At 41.9% G+C, this 12,440-nt stretch overlaps 1 protein-coding gene across 1 annotated transcript; it reads right to left on the bottom strand.

Moving 5' to 3' along the window:
- Positions 1–234: 234 nt before the first annotated feature.
- LOC120024188 (adenosine receptor A1-like) lies at positions 235–11,002 on the bottom strand. Its single transcript, XM_038968375.1, has 3 exons — positions 10,035–11,002; positions 3,069–3,363; positions 235–2,151 (listed from the first exon to the last, which is right to left on the bottom strand). The coding sequence occupies exons 1-3, from the start codon at positions 10,373–10,375 to the stop codon at positions 1,768–1,770; spliced, it is 1,020 nt and encodes a 339-aa protein (XP_038824303.1). The 5' UTR covers positions 10,376–11,002; the 3' UTR covers positions 235–1,767.
- Positions 11,003–12,440: the final 1,438 nt, after the last annotated feature.

The raw sequence follows: 12,440 nt of genomic DNA on the forward strand, positions 1-12,440 counted from the left end.
GGTTGGTGACATTTTACCTGGTCAAAACAGTTGAGTTTTGTCCCAATTCACCTTCATAACCTAGCCTGGTTGAACCAGCCTGATTGCTGCATTTACCATTCTATTTAACGCCACGTATTATAATATCTGAAGCGAAATAGAAAAGTGAGTGCAGGCTAGGTTAGAGAGAGAAGAGTTTATTTCCAAAACACTATATATCTGTTTTCAGAAATGTTGGTAAATTGTCTTTTATTGTTTAAAGAACTTATGAAAGAGAGATCTTTTTTTTCACTAATCACGGCTTGGGGTTGTTCAATGACAGACATGTAATTTGTTACAATTTTATCACTTGATGGTATAATTTCAGAGACAAAAATATACACTTTTTTTGCAAAATGCTATATATCCGCCTCACTCTCAGAGAAATAAGTAGTACTGATAGGTTTTACACAGTCTAATGTAACTAATAACTACATTTTTAATAAAGAACTATACAAATTATACATCATTTTTATAATTCACACAGTAATATGAGATCTGTATGTAAAACATTTACATGAGATATTTTAATTATTTTGCAGATGCTCCAGAGTGACTTACAGTTAGTGCATTCATATTAAGCTAATTAGATGAGACAACCACATGTCACAGTCAAATATACAGGATACAAACATTCCATTCCAGCTAAACAATGGATATATAGTGTTTTGCAAAAAAAAAAATTTTTTAATTCACATCTAAAATCTATAAATTAAAAATCTGACGTTACACACACACACACACACACACACATGAAGGTACCCATAAGCAACCGTTTCAGATGAAAAAACACAAATGTGGAAAATTGGTGGATATCGCATTTTTGGAAATTAACTCTTAATTTCAAAACAACCCTCTCTTTGTCTTTCTGTCCAGAGCCATATATTTATATAAAGTAGGCCTATATGGCTCTGCTTCTGACCCTCAGTGCCCTGTGGTGCATAAGGCTATGGAATATGACATTTCAGTATCGGCGGAATGAGAGAGACATTTAGCTTTGCGATCATGTGAGGTTGTCCATACAGAAAGGCCATGTGTTTTTAGTTCAGTTCAAAGTTCACAGATGGAGCAGCCCTGCCCTCCAACCATCTGACACCGATACTGTAGTCATAGGGTGCATCTTAAATGGCACCCTATATAGTGCACTACTTTTGACCAGAGACTATGTGGGTCATGTTTAAAAGTAGCGCAGTGTTCATTATGTGCTACTAACAAACGCTTAGTGATTGAGTTCAAAAAGTTCCTATTAGTACCTTCTGGAAGCCCTTTGGCCCATATGACATGATTGTTCCCTAAGCCAATAGGAGATGGTTAGTCATTGTTAGTAGTTCCGCCATTCCTTTTAATTCGGAATCCTAATCACCATGGTGACCTGACAACTCCATTGTTCTGTTCAGTTGCATTGTCTTAAGTCAGGTCAGATAATGTCATATAGGAGTGACGACATTCTGCTGCATTCAATAATGAAGAGAGATCAGATAACCAATTATGTCAGAACCTAGTCACCGGTGGATAGTTAGTTCAGCCAATCCAGTCCACCTTGTGTGAGGTAACATTTCAACACTCAGTCTGTAACATTCCTTGCAAGAACACCCTCACTGTGTGGGGTCAAACTGAGGTTAGGGTCCCTCCCACCACCTCCACATCTTTCTCTAACCAGCAGGCAAATCAACATAGAAACCGTTCTCATGTAAATCCGTCTGAACTAATAATCCAGTGTCTTCACATCCCGACATCTTCAACACCAGATCAGACGTCATCGTCGTCATCGTTCGCCCTCAGCCTCCTCTCCACTCCACTCTGGCCCCTCTGACTCCCTCTCTGGGGCAGCTTGCCCACCGGGTCCCTACACAGCACATACTGCTCCCAGATCTTACGGAACGCATTCCGGAATTTCTTGATGCGGAATGCGTAGACGATGGGGTTGACGGCAGAGTTGCCGTGCGTGAGCAGGATGGCGATGTAGATAAGGAATATGGGCTTTTTACAGTCCGGGCAGAACAGCGTGATACAGTTGAGGATGTGTAGAGGAAGCCAGCTGATGGCAAACAGGAAGAGGACCAGGGCCAGGGACTTGGCTAGTTTAAGTTCCTTCCCATAGTAACGGCGTGGGTCTGTGTGGCTCGCCGTCACCTGGGATAGGAGGGAGAAGAGGAAGACGATTTAGACTTCAGATTCAGAGGTTGGTCTTCTGGAAAACCTTAGAGCATTATACATTTCTGTAATGCTTTCTTACAAGTTAACCAATGTTCTTTCTGGTAAAAACTAAGTTATTATATTCCATTGTATTGTATTCTAAGTGTGTTTCATTTGCACAGCAGTGTGTCCTGGGTGGAGTGAGTTGCCACTTGATTTAAAAACCTGTAATTTCAGCTGACAATCAGCACCTCTGCTCAATAATGTCTGTCTAAGCTGTCAGCCCTGAGGGGGATAAATTGTTCCTGTTACCTTTCTGGTGCATGCCACAGGACTGCCGATTTATACATCAAATGTAAACTCCTCCGCTTCCCTCCACCTCCCTCTACCTGCCTCCGCCTTCCTCCCTCCATCAACTCCCTCTAACTCACTCCTCCTCCCTCCAACTCCTTTCACCGCCCTCCAACTCCCTTCACCTCCCTCTACCTCCCTCCAACTCCCTTCAACTCCCTCTACCTCCCTCCAACTCCCTTCACCTCCCTCCTACCTCCTTCCAAGTCCCTTCACCTCCCTCTACCTCCCTGCTATGCTTATCAAACACACTCAGTTCATTCTGTCCTATTCATCTGACTCTAGTCTAGAGTCTAGACAAGTGACCTTCATGTAGCCTGGTCCCAGGTCTGTTTGTGCTGTCTTTTCAACTCCTATAGTTAATGCCATGTGACAATGACCCTAGGAGTTGGCAAGACCGAACAAACAGATCTGTGACCAGGCTATGCTCCTTGTCAAGCTGCCAGTGGATCATCTGATTCTATAGCCTGGTTAAACCAGACTGAACGTTGCCGTCACCATTGTTTTAACTTCCTGAGAGTCAGCTTTAACAAGGCTAGTTATTGTAGATTGTAGACAGTCACCTTCTTGTTGAGCTGCCGGTGTATCATGTAAAAGATCTCAGCATAGATGAGCAGCATGAGGACGAGGGGCGGCAGCACCCAGCCGAAGAAGTTGAAGTAAACCATGTAGTCCATGCTGATGACGTTCTCAAACTGACACGTCACTAAGAGGTCAGTGGTCACCAGGGATCCGTTGTCACGGAGACGCTGCAGATTGTTCCAGCCCAGCATGGGCGTCAAGCCGACCACGATGGCAACCATCCAACACACCACCACCGCCATGCCCGCGCGCCGCGGAGTCACCACACGCTTGTAGCTATGGAGACAGGAGACAAAAAACGGGTGAGGTGTTAGTGTATACTGAGCTGTACCTCTTTTAGTTCCCATTTACATGATATTTTAGTTCCCATTACATCATTTTTTGTTCCCATTTACATTATTTTTGTTCCCATTACATAATTTTTTGTTTCCATTTACATTATATTTTAGTTCCCATTTACATGCTTTCAAGAGCTTTGTTGTTTGACTTCGAGAACACGTTTGTGTAATGCACTACAAACTGTTTTCAGAGCATGCCAACGTCTGCAACTTGTCAAAACATTGTGTTTTTTCATTTAATGAACCCACACTTTAACAGATATGACCAGTGGCATGTATTCATGGATGCCAAGGGAAGACAGGCTTCCCTAAAAAATTTACCAATAAATAAAATAATGTATGCTTCGTCTCTCTGTGTTTCATAATTTTCCTTCAATTCGCAAGAGGCTGAATGTATCTAACAGGAGAAAGCATCCGAGCGAGCGAAACCGTGTCCCTCTGTCTCTCTACGTGTAGACCATCTATCTGATGCTGTCTGGTCCAAACGAGTAAGACATTGTTGCCGCCCATACCATTGAATGCAAGGCAAGCCAAGTACCATTTGGCCTCCCTTGATAAAAAAAATATACAAATTTGCCAATCAGCATTGAGCTAAACTGAGTGTGCTCATCTGTGAATGGTCCAGGCGCAGCAAAAAAAGTGTAAAGGGAAGACTGCTTGGATTTTGGCGTCACTCCTATCAACTTGCATTAAGATCATACGTTATTGACAGAAACAACTTAAATTGTTGCATCTCCTTGTGTTGTCCTCCGGTGGCTAGCTAGCTAAAATGGACAATTTCCTAAATTAGCCATGGATGGAGATAGGGACTTGGACTTGTGCTTTTTGATCCGCGCACCGCTGCTGGATATGAGAGTATATCCAACAAGCTCCAAGTCTTGGCTGACTGACTAATGTTCCGAGAAAAGAATCACTGCGATTGGCTTGTGTCCACCGTGTTCTGCAATCTATGGTACAGTACGTCGGGTACCGCACTAGACTGTCTACAACTCTGTCAAACTTCTGAATTACATCCAAGTTTATAATACAAATCTGGGATTCTTTCCTTCTTTTGAAGGTCATCGCTGAGTCACTATACAAGAGGAATGAACTGATGTGCTCTGCTCACACACCAGAGCAGAGGAAGCATTGCTGTTAGACATATATATCTTTGGTTAGTGTGAGTTTGCTGAAGGAGTTGCTTCTCTGAGGTGTGACAGTACAACACACACCCTTAGACAACAAGTAAATAATCTCAAGAGAAACCTACATATACCCACACATCTTTAACACACACTCACGGAAACACACACTCCTTTGCTGTCTCTTTGCCAACCCTACTCACTCTACACATTCTCTCCCCTTCCGGTCTCTTTCTCTCTCTCTGTCTGTCTCTTGCTCTCTCACACATTCTCTCTCTCTCTCTGTCTGACTGTCTCTCTCTCTCTCTCTCTCTCTCTCTCTCTCACACACACTCTCCTCTCTCTTTCTCTCTCACACATTCTCTCTCTCCTCTCTCTCTCACATTCTCTCTCCCGCTCTCTCTCGCTCTCTCTCTCACACACACACACACTCTCTCTTCTCTCTCTCACATTCTCCCTCTCTCTCACACATACTCTCTCTCTCTCTCTCTCACGTACTCTCCCTCCCTCTCGCTTTTTCACTCACTTACTCACTCACTCACTCACTCACTCACTCACTCACTCACTCACACACACACACACACACACACACACACACACACACACAGTGGGTGGTGTGATGCATACACTTCTGAGGATAAATGGTCTCTCACAGGAAGCTGGAAGGAGAACCCACTGAGTAATCTGCCACAGGGCTGCCAGGATATAAAACACTCGCTGCCACTCAATGTCACACACACAGGAGCAAACATAGACACATACGCAAGCGCACACACATACAGTATGTGCGTATTCACACACACGCACGCACACACCAGTCTCATAATGTCACTGAGGACACACACACACACACATTCACAGACCATCAATCTCCTAAGAAGCAGTCGGTCAATGAGTGCTTAGACTATCTTCCTTAAGTGCGTATAAATGATCCAGTAGACGTTGCTTCTGGAATAGCTCTTCAATAATTCCTTTCATTGATCTGTACGTTTAATGTTTCCCTGTGCATTCATATGCAGGGAAATGTTTCTGGCAACCTTTGTTGACTAAATGGACCCTTTCACTATCAACTCCTCTAATAAATGAGGGTTAGCCCAAATGGCACCCTATTCCCCATTATAGTTTGTCTACTTTTGACCAGGACCCATAAGGAATAGGATGCCATTTGGGATGCTTCCTATGTTAAATTCAGAGTCCCGGGCAGGGTGGCAGCCTGAGACATTACATATTCAGATCAGCCAACCAATCACAATAATCACATTGATCAATTATGCAAATTAACTGTAGCTTCCTTTTACAGCCAAGCTTTGCAAATCATGTTTTTTGTTGTTGTTGTAAGGATCTCAAATTTAGCCTAGTTATTGGTGCTTTTACAAAAGAGAATCTATACTGACTATATACCAATATACTGATGTACTTGTCTGATCTATAATGCATCCCACTCAGCACAAACGTCAGTTCAACGTCTAGTTTTGATTTACATTTGGTTGAGTTGTCAACTAACGTGAATTCAACGTGAAATCAACAACAAATGTCACCATGTCATTGGATTTAGGTTAAAAGTTTATATGAAATGCCCTTACGTTGATTACTTTTTTCAAATCCAATCATTTTCCCACATTGATTCAACATTCACATAGTTTTTTGGGTCAAAATGACGTGCAAACAACGTTGATTGAACCATTTTTTGCCCAGTGGGGATGAATGGGTAACTTATACCAATGTTTCTGGCACGAGACAGTTCGTCAAGTATTCTGGAGTGAACAAGAATGCCATTGTGTGTGTAGTATGTTTTTTCTATATCATATCTCTATCATATCTCTATCATATATCTATCATATCTCTATCATATATCTATCATATCTCTATCATATCTATCATATCTCTATCATATCTATTATATCTCTATCATATCTCTATCATATATCTATCATATATATTATATATCTATCATATATCTATCATATCTCGATCATATATCTATCATATCTCTATCATATCTCTATCATGTCTATCATATATCTATCATATCTCTATCATATCTCTATCATGTCTCTATCATATCTCTATCATATCTCTATCATATATCTATCATATCTCTATCATATCTTTATCATATATCTATCATATCTCTATCATATATCTATCATATATCTGTCATATCTCTATCCTATATATATCATATCTCTATCATATCTCTATCATATATCTATCATATCGCTATCATATCTCTATCATATCTCTATCATATCTTTATCATATATCTATCATATCTTTATCATATCTCTATCATATCTCTATCATATCTCTATCATATCTATCATATCTCTATCATATCTCTAAACCTCTCATATTTCTCCAAACACATTGATTAACCTACCCTACAAGATGTGTAAATTTATATTTTCTGTTAATTTTCTTTACTACTGGTTATTTGGTCAGCAACCCTGCTACTGTTTGAGATGAATGCTCAGTGCTCTGTAAAAATGTAGCTTGTCAAAACAATCTTATGTTGATTGCAACGTGTGATTTATCGCTCGTTCAAGTGAGCAAGGCATTCCATTTATTCTCCCCCCGAACCTGGAAAACCAACTAAGAAAATAACTTTTCCCCAATTTCTCCTCTGTTGAATCTTCCTCAATATTAAATCAAACCTCCTTAAACCTTATCAAACTAAGCTACTGAGTTGAGCTGAGATGATTTGGCTATTGAGTTCTGAACATTCCGACTTGCTAACACCTACATGTAGCCTAAGAGATAATTGAAAATGGAACGTGTCGTGATAATTTAATGAATTTCTTATTTTGTCTGACTGTTACTTCTACACATGTAGGCTATTGAACATGTGTGAGCAACCTGGACTCGGGTAGAAGTAACAATAGTACATGTGCATCCGGGACACTCCAATCAGTATGATATGTTTGGTACAGTGCATTAGGATTGTATTCAGACCCCTTGACTTTTTCCACATTTTGTTACGTTGCAGCCTTATTCTAACATTGATTCAATTGTTTTTTTCCCCTCATCAATCTACACACAATACCCCATAATGACATCACAATACCCCATAATGACATCCCAATACCCCATAATGACATGACATGCAAATTTATTAAAGACAAAAACCTGAAATAATACATTTACATAAGTATTCAGACCCTTTACTCAGTACTTTGTTGAAGCACCTTTGGCAGCGATTACAGCCTCGAGTATTCTTGGGTATGACGCTACAAGCTTGGCACACCTGTATTTGGGGAGTTTCTCCCATTCTTCTCTGTAGATCCGCTCAAGCTCTGTCAGGTTGGATGGGGAGCGTCGCTGCACAGCTATTTTCAGGTCTCTCCAGTGTTGTTAAATCGGGTTCAAGGCCAGGCTCTGGCTGGGCCACTCAAGGACATTCAGAGACTTGTCCCGAAGCCACTCCTGCATTGTCTTGGTTGTGTGCTTAGGGTTGTTGTCCTGTTGGAAGGTGAACCTTCGCCCCAGTCTGAGCACTCTGGAGTAGGTTTTCATCAAGGATCTCTCTGTACTTTGCTCTATTCATCTTTCCCTCAATGCTGACTAGTCTCCCAGTCCCTGCCACTGAAAAACATCTTCACAGCATGATGCTGCCACCACCATGCTTCACCAAAGGGATGGTGCCACGTTTTCTCCCGATGTGGCATTCAGGCCAAAGAGTTCAATCTTGATTTCATCAGACTAGATAATCTTGTTTCTCGTGGTCTGAGAGTCTTTAGGTGCTTTTTGGAAAACTCGAAGCAGGCTGTCATGTGCCACTCTACCATAAAGGCCTAATTGGTGGAGTGCTGCAGAGATGGTTGTCCTTCTGAAAGGTTCTTCCATCTCCACACACAAACTCTGGAGCTCTGTCAGAGTGACCATCGGGTTCTTGGTCAGCTCCCTGACCAAGGCCCTTCTCCCCTGATTGGTCAGTTTGGCTGGGTGGCGAGCTCTAGAAAGAAACTTGGAGGCTCCTAACTTCTTCCATTTTAGAATGATGTAGGCCACTGTGTTCTTGGGGACCTTAAATGCTGCAGACATTTTTTGGTACCCTACCCCAGATCTGTGCCTCGACACAATCCTGTCTCGGAGCTCTTCTTGACAATTCCTTCGACCTCATGGCTTGGATTTTTGCTCTGACATGCACTGTCAACTGTGGGACCTTATATAGACAGGTGTGTGCCTTTCCAAATCATGTCTAATCAATTGAATTTACCACAGGTGGACTCCAATCAAGTTGTATACAAACATCTCAAGGATGATCCCTGAAAACAGGATGCACCTGAGCACAATTTCGAGTCTGATAGCAAAGGGTCTAAATACTGTTTTCGCTTTGTCATTAAGGGGTATTGTGATGTCATTATGGGTTATTGTGATGTCATTATGGTGTATTTTAATGTCATTATGGGGTATTGTGTGTAGATTGATGAGAAAAACATTTATGTAATCCATTTAAGAATAAGGCTGTAACGTAACAAAATGTGGAAAAAGGGAAGGGGTCTGAAAACTTTCCGAATTAACTGTATGTATTTATTTGTAGATTATCCATTTCTTATGATGTGTTACGAATTAATATTATATGTTACAAATTTTAAAAACTATGATATGTTACAAATTCCAATTTATTGTGGCTAACGTTAGCTAGGTGGCTAACGCTAGGCTAGGGGTTAAGGTTAGGGTTAAGGTTAGGATTAGGAGTTAGGATAAAGTGTTAAGGTTAGGGGAACGGTTAGCTAACATGCAAAATAGCTAAAAAGTAGTAAGTAGTTGCAAAGTTGCTAATTAGCAAAAATGCTAAAGTTTCCCGTGATGAGATTTGAACACGTAACCTTCAGGTTGCTAGACGTTCACGTTATATGCTTCCCCATTCACCCCAACCAACCACCTATAAGTAACCTTTTGTATTATGTAACCATACCAAACTTAACATACAGTATAATACTAATTTGAGTGTCCTGTATTTACGTTTACTATGTTGCGCCTAGTCTATGAGACCAGGCCGGTGTGTGCGAGGGGCCTTGCTGGTCAACACATGGTAAGGTTTTAACTCTCATTAGGAGAGCATACCTCAAAACTGGTGTGGAACTCAACAGCTATGAAATGCCCTCAAAGGCAAATAGAGCAGGTATGCTACACACATCTCACCTTGACTATGATGAACATGAACTTGACCTCAACTGAGACTGGCTATGTATTGAGCATAACAATGTCTGTATGGTCTGTCTGTGGGTGAAGTATCTCCGTGTTAGTATCTCTTTGTGAGAGCTGACTGTGCCTGTCTGGCAAAACTGTCAATAGGCGGTATTGTTTCAGCTATAAAAAATAGGCTGAATAACCTTTTCAGGAAATCAGGCAACAAAATAGCAAAATAACAAAATATCTCAGATGCCATTGCCAACAAACAAACGAGACAGATGTTAAACCCAGTGACCTTGGAAAAGAAAGGCACAATATAAAGGCTATCCCTTTTCTTTCTCTCATTTTTTACCTCATGGGTATTTTGACTCTCAGGTAACGGTCGATAGCGATGGCCAGCAGGGCGAGGATGGAACTCTGCGTGAGCACCAGCACGGTGCATGCGACCAGCAGGCAGCTGTAGAAGTGCGTTTTGAGCCCGATGCTGATGGTTATGGCCAACGGGATGACCAAAGCCCCCACCGCAATGTCCGCCAAAGCCAGAGACACTATGAAACAGAAGGTGGTGTCCCGCAGAGAACGGTTGATCCGTACCGCCCAGACCACCATCACGTTCCCGATCACAGAGGACACGGCGATAATCACCTCCATCCCGATGTAGAGGGCTTGGGCAGGCGGCAGACCAGACGGCATCCTGTCGGTAGCCTGGCGGCCCGGTTGTCTGGTTCTGTTAGTACTTTAGAAAGACAGGATGGAGAAGTTCCAGTATTCCTTTATGGAATTCGGGGAGCCGCTGGAACTCTTGTTTACGCATGGCGTTCTGTCTTATTCGATCCGTCCTAGGAGGATATTGCCCTAGATATCATTGCACTAAGGTTGTGCAGTCCTTTTGGAGACTGCGTTACTGAGCATAATATGGACTTTGTTTTGGACACATCATGCGTCCTGTGGTGTCATTGAAAGTCGGTTACCTTGGTGAACCACTCCCTAAATATTAGGAGAAACAATCTTTCCAGTGAAAGTGTAATTGAGTCAAACCGGCGCCGGAGGTCCTTGTCCACAGTTTCCCAATTCAGCTCGCATCACCACTAGTCGTCATCATTAGTCAGAATAGAAAGTTGAAAAATAAAATATCTGAGACTGGTGTCATCAACGGTTAAAGCTGTCAGGGAATGAAAATAATAACGGTAACGCATTGCCCCAACTATTAATCAGCTTAAATATTACCCATTCTCCTCTCATTAAATTGTGATTTTCAGCTTCTTTTCACATGCAAGCTTTCGCGTAAAATCCAGTCTTCTTTGCCAAAACGTTCGTTTGGCAGAATGGTTTACAAAATAGGAAAATAATCAAATGAACCGAACTGTCCCGAAGTCATTGACGGTGCGCTCAGCTCCAATACAATAGGCTATCTGGTTATTAGCAGCGAGTGAATTCTCTGCTCCGCTCTCTCTGCATACTACTTTCTGTGAAGTCACATGCGCCGGTGGACCTCTGTGCTCACCAATCCGAATGGACAAAAGAGGGGGGTGGGTGTTGGTGCCGCTTGGTGCCGGCCATCTAGAGAGATGGAGAAAATCTTAAATTCAATCATGGCCTAGCATATGGTTTATTTACTGGATGCTCTTGCAATTCATATTGTCAAGGTCATGGTAGTGTATAAGACCATTTGGTGTGATTGAGAAATGCTCCTTATTTTTATGCTGGAAGGCTACAAGGGGCGAAATATAATGACACACTATGTTAATAAATAATACATAATAAGGGACATTGTCATTAGTTCCCCATACTCTTCGATGTTGCGTATTGTTACGGTATGTCTCATGGGTTTCATAACCACATCTGTCTTTATAGAGGGGTTGGTTGTATAGCAACAAAACCGACGCATGCGCAACTATGGGGCAAGACAGACGGGTTGGCTTAGATTGTTGACAGTTTGTCATCTATATTTCATCTCCAAAATTGATTGAAAACATAAATACATTTACACAATGAGCACTTGTTGTCTATCAAATACATTGTTACAGTTGTTGGTTATAGCATTTTTGACATATTAGCATTCATTAGAAATCAACCAAAACACCTCAAAACAAGATATAGTATCAAGAACAAGATTTAACTAGATGAAACCAGTCACTTGCCATTCCTTACATGGCAGTATCTTGTCATTGTTGGTAGCTACTTGGTAGCCATCCAGAATCATAACAACCCATGGACTTCTGCCCCATTGAAGTGTGTGCATTGTTTTCGTGACGTTAACCCATCTACACTACATGAATAAAAGTATGTGGACACCTGCTTGTCGAACATCTCATTCCAAAATAATGGGCATTAATATGGAGTTCGTCCCCCCTTTGCTGCTATAATAGCCTCCACTCTTCTGGGAAGACTTTCCACTAGATTTTGGAACATTGCAGCGGGGACTTGCTTCCATTCAGCCACAAGAGCATTAGTGGGATTGGGCACTGATGTTGGCCGATCAGGCCTGCAGTCGGCGTTCCAATTCATCCCAAAGGTGTTCGATGGAGTTGAGGTCAGGGCTCTGTGCAGGCCTGTCAAGTTCTTCCACACCGATCTCGACAAACCATTTCTGTATGGACCTTGCTTTGTGCATGGGGGCATTGTCATGCTGAAACAGGAAAGGGCCTTCCCCAAACTGTTGTCACAAAGTTGGAAGCACAGAATCATCTAGAATGACATGCTGTAGCATTAAAATTTCCCTTCACCAAACCATGAAAACATCCCCAGACCATTATTC

This window comes from Salvelinus namaycush, chromosome 2 (assembly GCF_016432855.1).
Source record: "Salvelinus namaycush isolate Seneca chromosome 2, SaNama_1.0, whole genome shotgun sequence".
NCBI lineage: Eukaryota > Metazoa > Chordata > Actinopteri > Salmoniformes > Salmonidae > Salvelinus > Salvelinus namaycush.